The sequence below is a fragment of the Mobula hypostoma genome, chromosome 26 (assembly GCF_963921235.1).
Source record: "Mobula hypostoma chromosome 26, sMobHyp1.1, whole genome shotgun sequence".
Taxonomy (NCBI): domain Eukaryota; kingdom Metazoa; phylum Chordata; class Chondrichthyes; order Myliobatiformes; family Myliobatidae; genus Mobula; species Mobula hypostoma.
Genome location: NC_086122.1, coordinates 6,931,502 through 6,945,914, shown reverse-complemented (window position 1 = coordinate 6,945,914; position 14,413 = coordinate 6,931,502). Strand labels below are relative to the sequence as shown.

The following is a 14,413-nucleotide window of genomic DNA, read 5'->3' as shown; positions in this document are numbered from 1 at the left end:
GTAAATGGAACCTACTGGCTGCACAGCAGTTATGCCAGTCAGTGTGTAGGGGCAGCTCTTTCCTGGGGATGAATGCCTCCTCCAATCAGAGTCAAGGGGCTGCCCCTGCCTGAACTGTCAGTCAATTTCATCAGAATACTTTTCTCTGGTTGTCTTTCTTTCTTTGGAATTGGGGCGGGCAATGCTAAGGCTCATTGGCTAATAATCCACTACTGAAGCCAAATAACCTTGTCCCATCTCCTGCCCACCCACACAGGGTAAAGCTGGTCCACATTGTTCTACTGCTTGGAGTGAATCATAGTGGGAAGCCATGTTCAGTTTCAAATTGTCCAAATAGCACACGTCATTGTCCAGATAACTTGGACAATGATGTCTAAACACACAACACATAGCATCTTGCACAAGTTCCAGATCTGTTTCCCTACAGTCCACCCTAACAGCCTATGGACCTGGCAGGATGAGATGTTCCACCACAGGTTCTAAAGCAAGGAGGACGCCCGGATCTCTGACCTTTCCCTCTTCTCATATTGTCTGAAATAGCTCGCAAGGTGTGGGAGGAACTCAGTGGGTTGTGAGGGGAAATGCAGAGTGGAGACCCTTCACCTGGACTGAAAGAATGGGGAGTGATAACCAGTATAGGAAGGGATGGAGCAAGAGATAGGTGTTGATAGGTAGAGCTGGGTGAGGGATGTGTGTGATAGGCAGATGAGGAGGGAGATTGAAAATAGCTACAGAGGCTGGGAGGGGACTATCAAAGGGATGAAGATGATGGAATTGGATAGGAGAGGAAGGTGGAACATGGAATAGAGGGAGGGATATGGTGAAAGGTACCAATGAAAGGAGTAGGTGGGTGATGGACAGATGGAGATGGAGGGGGAAAAGAGAGAGATGTGGTGATGCGGGCCAAGTGGATTAAGATGACAGAGAAAAGGGACAGGTGGGCGAGTGGTTGCTCTAAGTTTCAGAATTCAGTGTTCGTGCTGCCGGGCTTGAGACTGCTGGAAGTTGAGGTCCTATTCCTCTAATTTGCATTAGCATTGACTTGGCATAGCTGGACACAGGATAGATGTGTCGATGAAAAAATTTAAATAGTTAGTACTGGAAGATCCAGGGGTCTGGAGTAGATGGAGCAAAGGTGCTCAGCAAAGCTCCAGATTCACTTTCCTCTTGTCTTGCTCATCTGAAATGTTGACTCTAATTCTCTCGCCATACACCCTGCCTGACGTACCGAGTATTTCCAGCAATTTTTGTAAACTGTTGCATAAATAACAAGTGAAAATTGCTTGGATAATGCATCTGCCTATTAACATGACATCAAATCAGGAGAGCAAGCTTTATTGAAACATCTGAACTATAATTAACCCACATGTCATCTTAGCATATGGGGCTGTTAAAACCTCAGGTCACTCAGTCTGTTAGAGGCATGTCACGCAACAACACATTTTAGCCACAAATTTCCAGAGGGACATGTTAATCTGACATCTTTGGATGGCAAACACAACTAATAAGTAGCTGGTAATTAGTGAGTAAGACAATATTTACCCTGTCAAACACACACACACACACACACACAGCTAAAAGGAAAAGACTTCTCTTTGGCTTTGACAGAACGCAGTTTGCCTTGTCACTACCTCTCTTAGATCAGGGCAGGAGTGCACTTCACCTCAGCACATCCAGTCCTGACCCTTCGCTGGTAAAGGCTGCTCACATCTTGGTGAGTTAACCTACCTGCACGCTGGGAGCAAGTAGCAAGCTCCCAGCTCATTAGTTTGTTCTCACATCACTGGCAAACACAGGGCACTTGAAGAGCAAACTACACGAACAGTACTGAGTCTGGACTTACTGTACCCCACCAGAGGGAGTCTGCGTATGTTGAAAACTCTGTATTATCCTCCTTCTCAGCCAGATAGACAAGGAACGAGGAGAAAATGAGGATTAAGAACCCAATGTACCAGGCTGTGATCAGCTCCTGCAACAGAATAAGTCAACACCTTACTCTAATGCTCCAAATTTTAACAAATCATTTCAAACAAATAGATATTTCAAGGCCTCCGTAAACATCACTGTTTGAGTGACTGAGCTATCCATACTGGGAAAGCCACCAAGTTCTTGTGAGGCAATGTTGCATGAGGTCAGGCTTTTCCCTTCGGAGCGAGAGGATGACAGGCAACTTGATAGGAGTGTATAAGATTATGAGAAGCGTAGTTGGAATGGACAGCCAGTAGCTTTTTTTTCCCAGACAGCAATGGCCAACACTAGAGAATATTCATTCAGAACAGAAATGCGAAGAAGTATTTTTAGTCAGAGGGCGGTGAATCTATGGAATTTGTTGCCACGGGCAGCAGTGGAGGCCAAGTCATTGGGTGTATTTAAGGCAGAGATTGATAGGTATCTGAGTAGCCAGGGCATCAAAGGTTATGGTGAGAAGGTGGGGGAGTGGGACTAAATGGGAGAATGGATCAGCTCATGATAAAATGGCAGAGCAGACTCGATGGGCCGAATGGCTGACTTCTGCTCCTTTGTCTTATGATCTTATGGTCTAATATCCGTTTAAAGTGAATGGAGGAGAAGTTGGAGATGTCAGGGCTAAGTTTTTGCAGACAGAGTGGTGGATGCCTAGAACACACTGCTGGGATGGTGGTAGAGTACAAACCACCATTGTCAGTAATGAATTTGTACTTCCTCCCCAGGACTGCATGAGTTTCCTCCGGGTGCCCCGGTTTCCTCCCACATTCCAAAGACGTGCTGTTAGAGTTAGGATTAGTGGGTTGTGGGCTACGTTGGCACCGGGTGACACTTGCAGGCTGCCGCCAGCACAATTCTTGGACTATGCACGGTATGCTTTGATGTTTTGGTGTACACGTGATAAATAAAGCTAACCTTTGCAATCGGAATATCTGGAAGACTCTCTGATGGGCACAGAGATGTAAGAAAAATGGAGGTTTATGAGCTGTGTAGGAGAGAAGGGTTAGTGGGTTTACATAGGTCGGTAAAACATCATGGGTTAAAAGGCATGTACTGTGCTGTACTACTCTAGGTTCTATGTGCTACATTCCACCATGGCTGATTTCACTGGGGCAGCGAGTGCCTGAGTTTCACGGTCACTGACTGTGAGGGACATGAATTTCTTCTACTTGTCCCTCACAGGAGGATGTTTATATTGGACACTGGGCAATTGACAAAAGCCTTTGGACAACCATCCTGAGCTCATGCACACATTGCGCTTGGAACTTTTACTCTCACTATGTCAAAGGATGCCTTCGAGTCAATTTCCAAACTCTGCACGCAGAAGCCAAAACTTCCAGCTTACCAGTTCTGAAACAGAACTGTGGGAAATGTAGAGGCAGCACTCACTGTGGGAGCTTGGAGTCCTCTGCCCTCATTGCGAGGCAGCTGACTTTGATTTGACGTGTCATGGATACAGATCTGGCAGCTCATATACGTCTCTCACAATGTTAATTATTATTAACACAAGAGATTCTGTGATTGCTGGAAATCCAGAGGAATACCCACAAACTGCTGTAGGAACTCAGCAGGGTATGCAGCATCTATGGAAATGAATAAGCTGTTGCCGTTTCTGGCCGAGACCCCTCTTCAGGATGGGTTAACTTTAAGGAAAATAATAGGGGGTACACTTGATGGGTTGTTGGGTCAACGAGTTGATGGTTTTTCAGTTTCTCCGTGGGTTGGTGTGTTACAGGGATTTTCGTGGGTTGGTGGGTCAGTGAGGCACCATGGAGCAGATTGGGCTTGGCTGGGCTTCATTTAGCATGGTTGAAGATACCAGCTGACTGGGGGGGGAGGGGCAAGAGGGGGAATTGCTCTATCCTCTGGAACTGCCCCAGAAGAGCAGGAACAGAGTGTTGATCCTGGCCCAAAGCCCAGTGGAGGGTCGATGAGAAGTTTAGCCACACAGTTCACCATCCTTTGAATGCAGTGTGACTGCTTTTCTCTGAATCACTAACATTTACAGCACACGTCGGGACTATTAACACATCCTGCTCATGTAGGCCAGGATTGAATCCATCAGCCAGCAGGTCATGGCCGGGGGGCTCAGGTCGGGAGTACTTCTGGCAACATCCCTCTATTGGGATTCGATGTCCAAACCACCTATTGAGTGAAATACATTACTCACAAGTCCCCCTAATCCTTCCAGTGAAATTGGGGCCATGGATTACTGGCTGCTCTGCTAGGGAGGCAGACCCACTTTATCCCATAATTTCATGCACCTTAACCAAATCCCTTTCCATCTCCTCTGCTCCACATTAAACAATCTCCCCTCAATGACATTCCTTGCCACCTCCTCAAAATATTCACTAACACTCCTAAACAAATCCATGCTGATTGCCTGTTGCTTGACTAAACATCATCCCTCAGAACTTTTTCCTATAATTTCCCACTGTGGATATCAGGACTCTAGTTACTCCTCTCTTTAGCAATGGTAGAGGGCCAATTCCCCCTGGTGATTTGGGAGGCAGCGAACCGGGCAGTCAGTAAGGCTGCGGTCACTTCCATCTGCGCTGTGTGCCATCACTAGCTAGTCATCCGGAAGTTCAAATGCAAAACAGAATGAGTGGGAAGTTGAGTGAGGCAGTGCAGGGCGGGCACAGTGAAGGAGAGTGAAGGGAAGGAAGCTGGCACGGAAACACGAGGAACGGAAGCAGGGTAGAGAGGAGACGGTTATTAGAGAGCACGGGAGCCCGCACTGACCTTACTGTGAGCATACACCACGGACCCCAACAGCTTCCAGGTTCCCCCCCGGCGATCCATCCGGACCATGCGGAGGATCTGCAGGAAACGCATGCTGCGCAGTGCTGAAGTGGCGAAGATGTTGCCCTTGGTCCCAGCGGCTATCACCGCCACGGAGGCCACGAACACGATGAAGTCTGCAAGTGGAAACACAGCACTGAGGGTGGAATATTGGCCAAATCTCCCGATGGCTTGTAGACGTGACTGGAGAACCAGCTAGCTGTAACAACAATGTGGAGCTCTTAAGTCCTCGTCAGCAGCTAAGCGGACAGTGTAATTGATAAATTAGGCTATTGTTGTCAAATGTACCGAGATATAGTGAAAAGCTTTTGCTTGTCATCGAGACAGATCATTAAGTAAGAGATGAAAACGAAGCAGAAGGTAGAAAATAGCATAACAGGTAGAGAGAAAGAGCAGTGCAGGCAGACAAATAAAGTGCAAGGGCCGTGACGAGGTTCACTGACATAGACTTCATCTTTGTCATGTGAGAGTTTTTTTCTCTGGAGTCTTATAGCCGCAGGATAGAAGTTGACCTTGAGCCGAGTTGCATGTGTTCTTAAGCTTTTGTATCTTCCGTCTTTTGAAAGATAAATTCCAAAAGATTCTTTAAATTCCTCAGTGTTATTGTTTCAGAGAACCTGTGCTGGGCCCAGCACATAAGCGGAATTACAAAGAAAACATTGCAGTGCCTCTACTTCCCCAGAGGTTTGTGAAGATTCGGCACGACATCTGAAACTTTGACAAACTTCTATAGATGTGTAGTGGAGAGTGTATAGACAGGCTGCATCACAACCTGGTATAGAAACACCAATGCCCTTGGACAGAAAGTGCTACAAATAGTTGCGGATATGACCTACTAGTCCATTATTGGTGAAGCCATCACTACCACTGAGCATATCTACTCGCCTCGTTGTCGCAGGAAAGAAGCATCCACAATCAGGGACCCCTGTCACCTAGGTCATGATCTGTTCTTGCTGGAAGAAGGCACAGGAGCTTCAGGACTCACATCACCAGGTTCGGGAACAATTATTAACCCCAAACATCAGGCTCGTAAACCGGAAGGGATAACTTCACTCAGTTTCACTTGCCTCTTCACTGAACTGTTCCTACAACCTATGGACTCACTTTCGAGGGCTTGTCACCTCATGTTCTCAACGTTTATTGCTCAGTTATTTATTTATTATTTCTCTTTTTTACTTTTGTATTTGCAGTTTGTTGTCTTTTGTGCACTGATTGTTTGTCCTATTGAGCGCAGTCTTCCATTGACTCTGTTTTAGTTCCTGGATTTATTAAGTATGCCCGCAAGCAAACAAATCTCAGGGTTGTGTTTGGTGACATATATGTACTTTAATAATAAATGTACTTTGAACTTCGAAAGGCAGGGGAGAGAAAATGACCGGGGTGAGAGGGTTGTTTGATTATGCTGGATGTTTTCCCAAGCCAGCAGGAAGGGCAGGCAGAGTCCACAGAGGAGAAATTGGTTCTCACTGTCTGTGTTCAGGGACTTTGCCCAGCTCATCACAGCTGTCTAGTCAGATATATGACTCTGCATCCTTAGGGTAGTTATCAGAGCTAAATCTGCTCTTGTAGACAAACGACTTCTACAGACGCCCCCACAATGCATCATGCAGTGCGTAGAAACGTCAAGTCTTGTCTCTTCTCCCCTCCAAAGAATGGGATTCGGATGGTCTGCAATACCCCAGCACTGGACAAGCTTGTCCGGCACGATCCACAAGCCCTCAGTCAGGGAGCAGGGAGAGTTTGCCCTAAACAACGAACTGGCTCCTCAACGTCAGCCTCTTCTTAGTTTTATTCAGGCCTCACACTCCCGCCTCCTCCACCACTCGAGGACACCTGCCCTTCCCTCACATTCTTGGCCCCAGCACATCCTCACAGTCCCCACACCTGCACCAATCTAGACTGCAATCAATACAAGATGAAGACGTTTGTAATTTGGGAGCCAAGAAGAAGGAGTTGGGTGGTGGGTGGTGGGTGGGTGGGGGCATGGAAACAGAGGGGAAGGTGCTGAATGGAAGCCTTTTTTCTTTCTCAGCTGCTTAGTCCCACGAGAGGAAACATCGGGTGAGCAGTGGGATGAAGTCTTCACCTTTGGACATGCAGGGGTCCACACTCAATCGTTACAATACCATCAGCTTGTCTTGTAAAACGTGGAAGGATTCCAGATTCCAATTCCTCCACCCTCCACCCAAGTGTGGAGACACACTTCCACAGTCAACCTGGACATTTCCAGTCAACCAGGCTATCCAATAGCAGGGGAGCGTTGCAAAGCTCAGAGCCTGGCAGGGAGCAGTCAAAAGTGAAAAGCAGCTCATTTCAGGATGTAGAAGAGAGATGCGAATCAGAATCAGGTTTATTATCACTGGCTTATGTCGTGAAATTTGTTGTTTTGCTGTAGCAGTATGGTGCAATACGTAAAGTACCATAAATTACAATAAAAATACATATATAAATATTCCCTGGGTAAGATTTCTATGCTATGCTGTGAGGTGTTTTTATTTTAGCAGTCTTCTGTAAAAGTAGTGCATCCTGCTAGTAAGAGTATTTTGGCTTCGGCTAAAGATAAGGAGCCATGTTGTCCAACTTAGGAATGTGGTGTCAGCCAATCAGGGTGGCTTGATACATGTTGTATCTTTCTGCCCAGTGGAACACCCAAGAGAGCTGGGTGGGAGCAGATTTCTGAAGGAGAGTAGTCTGGTTTGGGGGCTTTTTGTGGGGAGCTGTGGAGCGGGGCACAAGGGAAGATGCCACAGAATACCGTTCTGGGAGAGACTCGTTGTAAGAAGTGCTTTGTGAGATGAATGGCTCCAAGGAAGAAGTGCCAATACTCCTGAGAGAGCCAGTTCATTTGAGCTGGTCTTCGAGGGAGGATCAGACTGTTGCTGGTGTCGTTCACACAGAGTGTGGGTTCAGTGTGTGAGGAAAGTGATACCCTCGACAACTCCAGAAATGAGCTCCAATGTTTATGTGCACATTGGGCTGGTTTAACAGTAAAGGGCCCGTTTATTATTTTTACCCATAACTGTAAATTTGTTCAGTATATTTCTTTATAATTTTATGCCGGTGTATGATCTGTTAATTTTCTGGCAAGCGATAACTTTACATGGAGCAATATTTACTCAGCATTCACAACAATCAATGTTCCTTAATCAGAACATCCCAACTTACCTGTTTGGTTGAATCCCAAATCATACCAACCCTAGATGTATATTGTTTGTGAAAGGTGGCCTTCTCACCATTGAGTCATGTGGCTGTTAGCAGAGTTAGCTCACGAGCCAAGTTTGCATACGGGTCCCAGTGAAAGGTTTACATGTTTACAATAGTATCCAACATACAAAGCGATAAATGAGCCAAGTTTCCATACGAGCCCCAGTGAGAGGGTTACATATGTATATGTGTACATATATGCAAGTGGTGCAAAAAGAGAGCAACAATATTCAGATAGTGTTCATACGATTGTTCATCATTGATTCAGAAATCTGATCGTGGAGTGGAAAAAGCTGTTCCTAATATGTTGAGTGGCTTCAGGCTCCTGTACCTCCTCCCTGATGTAGCAATAAGTAAAGAGCATTTCCTGGGTGATGGGGTCCTTAAAGATAGATGCCATCTTGTTGAAGATGTTTTGAATATTTTTTGAAAAAATCTTCCATTTAAAAAAAAAGACTTATTTATTATTAGGATCTGGAATTCCCTGGTGGCATTATTGTCCGCCCCATTTGTCTTTGAACCAAAATGTTTGCTGGGCCATTTCAGCGTTACTCATCTCAGGCCTGGAGTCATGTACAGGGCAGGAAAGTGGCAGTAAGGTGGAAGGTTGGCTGTGACCTCAGTGAATGGTGGACCAGACCCAAAGGGTTGAATCGCCGACTCTTGCGGCATCTTCTGAACACGAGTTCACAGTCACCACGTCGTGTCGGAGTTGGGAATGTGGCAATGGGTAATCAGATGGAGGGTAAGGTGGGGGAAGGAGCAGGTTCTGCTCCCAGTGTCAGGAGTTCAGATAACTCAAGGCAGCAGGAAGTCAAAATGTTGTCCAGTGCTGAAATGCTTCAAGCAAGTTATTTTATTGCCTTTGCAAAAATTTCAATAAAGAGCAGATATAAGACCATAAGACATAGGAGCAGAATTAGGCCAATTGGCCCATCGAGTCTGCTCCACCATTTCATCATGGCTGATTCATTTTCTCTCTCAACCTCATTATCCTGCCTTCTCCCCGTAACCTTTGATGCCCTTAATCATCAAGAACATATCAAGCTCCCAATGACTAGGCTGCCACAGCCTTCTGTGGCAATGAATTCCACAGATTCGTCACCATCCTGCTAAAAAAATTCCTCCTCATCTCTATTCTAAAGGAATGTTCTTGTATTCTGAGGCTGTACACCCTGCTCCCAGTCTCCCCCACTACGGGGAACATCTTCTCAATGTCCACTCTATCTAGGCCTTTCAATAAGATCCCCCCTCATTCTTCTAAACTCCATTGAGTACAGGCCCTGAGCTATTAAACACTCCTCCTACGTTAACCTTTTCACTCCCAGGAACACTCCCAAGAACCTCTTCTGGACACTCGCCAATGCCAGAACATCTTCTCTTACATATATATGTAATAGTGACTAAGTTTGGTCAGATTAGTTTACGTGTCTGGATTGCAGATGGCTTGTGGACAAAGAAGAGACCCAAGCAAGCACATCCTCAGCAGAACCTTCCCCTTAGAATGGTGCAGCTCAAGGTCATTGAGTAGGGTATAGTCTGGGGGTACTTGGAGGTATGAGGACAGCCAAGAAGCATCCTAACAGTTTGGCCCTGATCTTAGGCGCAGCTCAAGGCATGGAATAGCTAGTAAGGTGGTAACCCTATGAGATAGAGCAACAGAAACTGATCCAATCCAATAGGTCCAAAGTACCAGCTACTCAGGGAGAAGTATCCCTGGACCGCCAGACATCTGATCAGGGTAATTAGAAAACCATCTGAAATGGACACTGGGATGCAGTGGGAATGGGTTGGAGGGGATAGTGTAATGCAATGGTTTTTAGGTGTCTTAATTATGCAGAGAGATATTGTTATTTGCCAGCAGGATGCTCAGAGGAAGGCAATCCCAAAGCGCTTGGAAAGTTTATTTAAAAGGAAAGATGAGCTCCAACTGCAGTGTCCCAGGACCATTCCCTAGTGGAAAGAGTAAATGTTTTGGAGAAAGGTAGAATCGCAAGTCTGAAGCAGAAAAGGCAATATCAATGACAGCTCCAAAAATGTGTCAAAAACATGCCTTGTGAACAGCAGATAAAAGGTGTAAAGTTAATAAACTACGAGAGAGAAATAGAAATAGGGTTACACAGCTCAGAACTATTGAAATTGTACTAATCATCAACCACCCACTTATGCTATTCTCCTCTTAACTTTCCCACCAACTCCCCTCATATTCCACCATTAACCAGCTTACAAAGAGCAACTTACAGCGGCCAAGTAACCCAATGTGTTTGGGATGTATGAAGGAACTGGAGCATCCAGAGGAAAACTGCACATTTACAGAACATGCAAACTCCACACAGACAGTATGGGAAAAGATGGAACCTGGGTCACTGATGCTGAGACATTGAAACTCCTGATTTATTTAATTATTTAAGTTTACATTTCTAATTTCCCTTGGTGGGATTTGAACTCATACCTCAATAGTCCAGGACTCTTGGATATGTTGTATAACAGTGAGACCTGGTGCATAGGTACATAGTTTCCTGAAAATGGTGATCTCAAGAGTTCAGATCTTGTATGTGAAGTACGTTAACGCCAGTAGGGCTAGCATGCACCTCGGCACCTCTGGTTACTATACCGAACTCAGATTGCTGTTGTGCCAGTGTAAGGAATGGGGTTCATGCTTACAGGGAACTGCAGGCTGGGGCAGTACAGTGAGGGCCACTGCCTAAAATTCTGGACACCAAATTACAGGAAGGATCTGTTAGTGCTAGAGAGGATGATATGCATTTCTCCAGGATGTTGGCTGAGATGTTTAAAGATTAAGACCACCGGCAATACAGAAAGGCAATGAGCACCTTGAGTTTCTCTGATGAGACTATGTTGCCTTGGAAACTTACAATCAAGGAGTGCTGGGAAGGTTCATATGGATGAGAATTGTCATATAAGTGGAGATTAAGGACACTGCACCTTTATTGTCTACAATTCAGGAGAATGGAAGGTGATCTCATTGAAAGAAGTTGATTTTTTTTGGACTTGGACCAAGGTAATATTTCTCCTGATGGGGGAGCCATAGGCCACTGTCACAAACTTGGGACAAAGATGTGTAGAAGTGTCTTTGCCTAGAGTTTAAGGACTCTTTGGAACTTTCTACTCGAAAGGGATATGAGACTGTCAGTATACTCAAGATGGCGGTCTTTGGGTGGCCGGGTGTTAGGGGACATGGGGTTAGTGCAGGAAAATGGCACTTAGGTAAATGCAGAACAGATGCAAAGGGATAAATGATTTCCATGTCCTTCAATCTCTTATGCTCTTGTGTGATCACAGCTGGAGATCTTGCTTCCCCCTGCAGATATGTGCATATTTGTGTACGATGCCAACATGCATATTGTGTAGGATACCAATATGTGTGTTTGTCTAGGAATATGCCTTCAGTTACTTTGGTTGCCAGTTAAAGTTGTTTTGTGTCTCTTCTCATTTCAGTGATGTCCTGACTTATACTGAAGTTGGGAATATTAACTGGTCAATGTATGCACTGTCAGGGCAGATAAGTGTTTTGTGAGAACTCTGTTGGTGAGGAGAGTTCATGTTAGCAGGGCACGCTGCATTAGGAGTTAGGGAAGAGGATGACCTATCCCAGAAAGAAACAAGACAATAACCAGTAAGCAGTTTAAAAGGTGAGAAACAACTAATTTTATAGAAAGGTTAATTGTGACTAAACCCCTCTAAATATCTTGAACTTTGCTTCACAGTCTTCAAGTCTTCAATCTATTTCTTAAACAACTAGATTAATATTAGTTTTTTTTGTGCAACGCATTAGTTTCGGACATTGACAATCACACTTGACAAAACTGAAAGGGATTGTTTATAACAAAGCTAATAATAAGGCCCCCGAAACATAACAACAGATAATTTTGTTGGAGGAACAGAGCTGGTTGAGCAGCATTATTGGGGCAAGGGAAATGTCTACATTCTGGATTAATATCTTGCATTCGCACTCCACGAATCATGAGAAGATTTTAGAAGTGACCACCTAAATTGGACACAGAGGGAAATGCATACAGTCCAGAACAAGAGTGTGTGAGGGTATATCTTCAACAGTACAAGGAACTATGTCTCGTGCCAAACTAATAAAGCCAGCAGTTGCTGGATGTTAGCCACACTGAAGATGAAAGGAACATGTTGGTGGCATATTGGATCCAAATCTGCAAATGAGTTGCTAGAACTTGTGACATGGTAACTTCATCTCATGAGCACCTACTATGTTGGTTGAGTTGATGAGGCAGCTATCCGTCTTCTGAAGATCCCAGGAATGACCACAGATATCCCTAGTGCATAGATCACCCCAATTACCATAGGAAATGACCCCTCATTGAGAGGCTGAGGAGTGAGGAAACAGTGAGCACTTCTATATGGAGAGAAGTGCAAATGGGGTGGCCAAGGCATTTGCTACTGATGGGAAATTATTGAGAATAAGGTAGTTAGTTGAACTGACACACAATAGTGTTTCTAAGGATACCAACACTACTAAAAGAAGGTAAATATTGGTTTGGTTTGGTTTAATTCATCATTATTATTGATTGCAATGTAGCGCTGTGAAAAGCTTGTCTTGCATACTGTTCTTTTGAATAAACTCATTACACAGTCCATTGAGGTAATACAAGATAAAGCAATAAGAAAACACAAAATAAAAGGGTAGCAGCTACAGATAAAGTGCAGTGCGGGTAGGCAATAAGATGCACCACAGCTTGGTTTGGCAACTTCTCTGCCTGTGAATGCAAGAAATTGCAGAAACTTGTAAGTAAAGCTTAGCACATCAGGGAAACTAGCCTCCCCTCCATGGACTCTGTCTATACTTTCTGCTGCCTTGGTAAAGTAGCCAAAATAATCAAAGACCTCCCCCCACCACACCCCACAAGACATTGTCTCTTCTCCTCCCTCTCACTGGGCAGAAGATACAGAACCTGGAAAGCATGCAAGATCAGGTTCAAGGACAGCTTCTATCCCACTGTTACTAGACTACTGAATAGTTCCCTAGTATGATAGGATAGATTCTTGACCTCGCAATCTACCTTGTTATGGCATTGCACCTTATTAGACAATGCACTGCATTTTATCTGTAGACGATAAGGTAGATTATGAGGTCGAGAGTCCACCTTATCATACTTCTCCATCCTCAACCCTGCTCAATCTTCTGTCACGGTCTGGTCTATTGACCCTTCATTTCAGTTAATTTCCTTTTCCTCGTGTTCTACCGGGCTCCTTGATTAAGGCACCTGATCCTCATCTGAACTGGCAGCATAAAAACCTCGGCTTACATCTACTCACCGCTGGACAGTCACACCGCAGCCCGTGCGGCAATGCATATTCCGGGGTCGCCGAGAAGGGACTCCTCAGCCAGTGAGGCAATGCATGTTCCGGGCTGCCAAGAATGGTGGATTCTAAGTGGCTTTGGTGCCTGGGGTTACTTCAGGAATTCTGTCTCTTTGTGTTCAGCTAAGTGATTGCCGGCCGTTTGCCGCTTCATGTGCTACCCCGTGTCAAGATACAAATTGTTTGTCGTTGTTTGGTTTTGTCAGCTTGTGTTCTGCTGAGTTTTGCAGGGCATTTGCCGCTGCTCCGAGCCAAGATACAAATTCTCTGTCTTTGTTTGGTTTTGTCATCCCATGTTCAAGTCTGAGTCCACGCTCCGTGTCCAAGTCAAGTCCAAGTCCAGGCTCCATGTCCAAGTCAAGTCTGAGTCCAGGGTCCGTGTCCATGTCCAAGTCTGAGTCCAGGCTCCATGTACAAGTCAAGTCTGATTCCAGGCTCCATGTCCAAGTCAAGTCCGAGTCCACACTCCATGTCCAAGTCAAGTCCGAGTCCAGGCTCTGTGTCCAAGTCAAGTCTGAGTCCAGGCTCCGTGTCCAAGTCAAGTCTGAGTCCACGCTCCGTGTCCAAGTCAAGTCCAAGTCCAGGCTCCGTGTCCAAGTCAAGTCTGAGTCCAGGGTCCGTGTCCATGTCCAAGTCTGAGTCCAGGCTCCATGTACAAGTCAAGTCTGATTCCAGGCTCCATGTCCAAGTCAAGTCTGAGTCCACACTCCATGTCCAAGTCAAGTCCAAGTCCAGGCTCTGTGTCCAAGTCAAGTCTGAGTCCAGGCTCCGTGTCCAAGTCAAGTCTGAGTCCAGGCTCCGTGTCCAAGTCAAGTCTGAGTCCAGGCTCCAAAGCCAAGTCAGGTCCGAGTCCAAGTGAAGTCTGAAACCAGGCTCCGTGTCCAAGTCCAGGCTCCAAATCCAAGTCAAATCCGAGACCAGACTCCATGTTCAAGTCAAATCTGACTCCAGGCTCCGTGTCCAAGTCAAGTCCGAGACCAGGCTCTGAGTCCAAGTTCATGTCCAGGTTCCGTGTCCGAGTCCTAGTCCAAGTTCTGCGTCCAAGTCCAAGTCCAGGTTCTGTGTCCAAGTCCAAGTCCAGGTTCCGTAG

General features: G+C 45.6%; 1 protein-coding gene across 1 annotated transcript in view; it reads right to left on the bottom strand.

Annotated features, from left to right (window-relative positions):
• Nucleotides 1-14,413, bottom strand: part of LOC134338073 (potassium voltage-gated channel subfamily KQT member 4-like) — a 224,352-nt gene that overhangs the window by 135,124 nt on the left and 74,815 nt on the right. The window contains exons 4-5 of the mRNA XM_063033606.1: nucleotides 4,711-4,886; nucleotides 1,844-1,969 (exon numbers count right to left, since the gene is read on the bottom strand). Of these exons, the coding sequence (XP_062889676.1) occupies nucleotides 1,844-1,969; nucleotides 4,711-4,886 (302 nt within the window). The remainder of the gene's footprint in view (nucleotides 1-1,843; nucleotides 1,970-4,710; nucleotides 4,887-14,413) is intronic.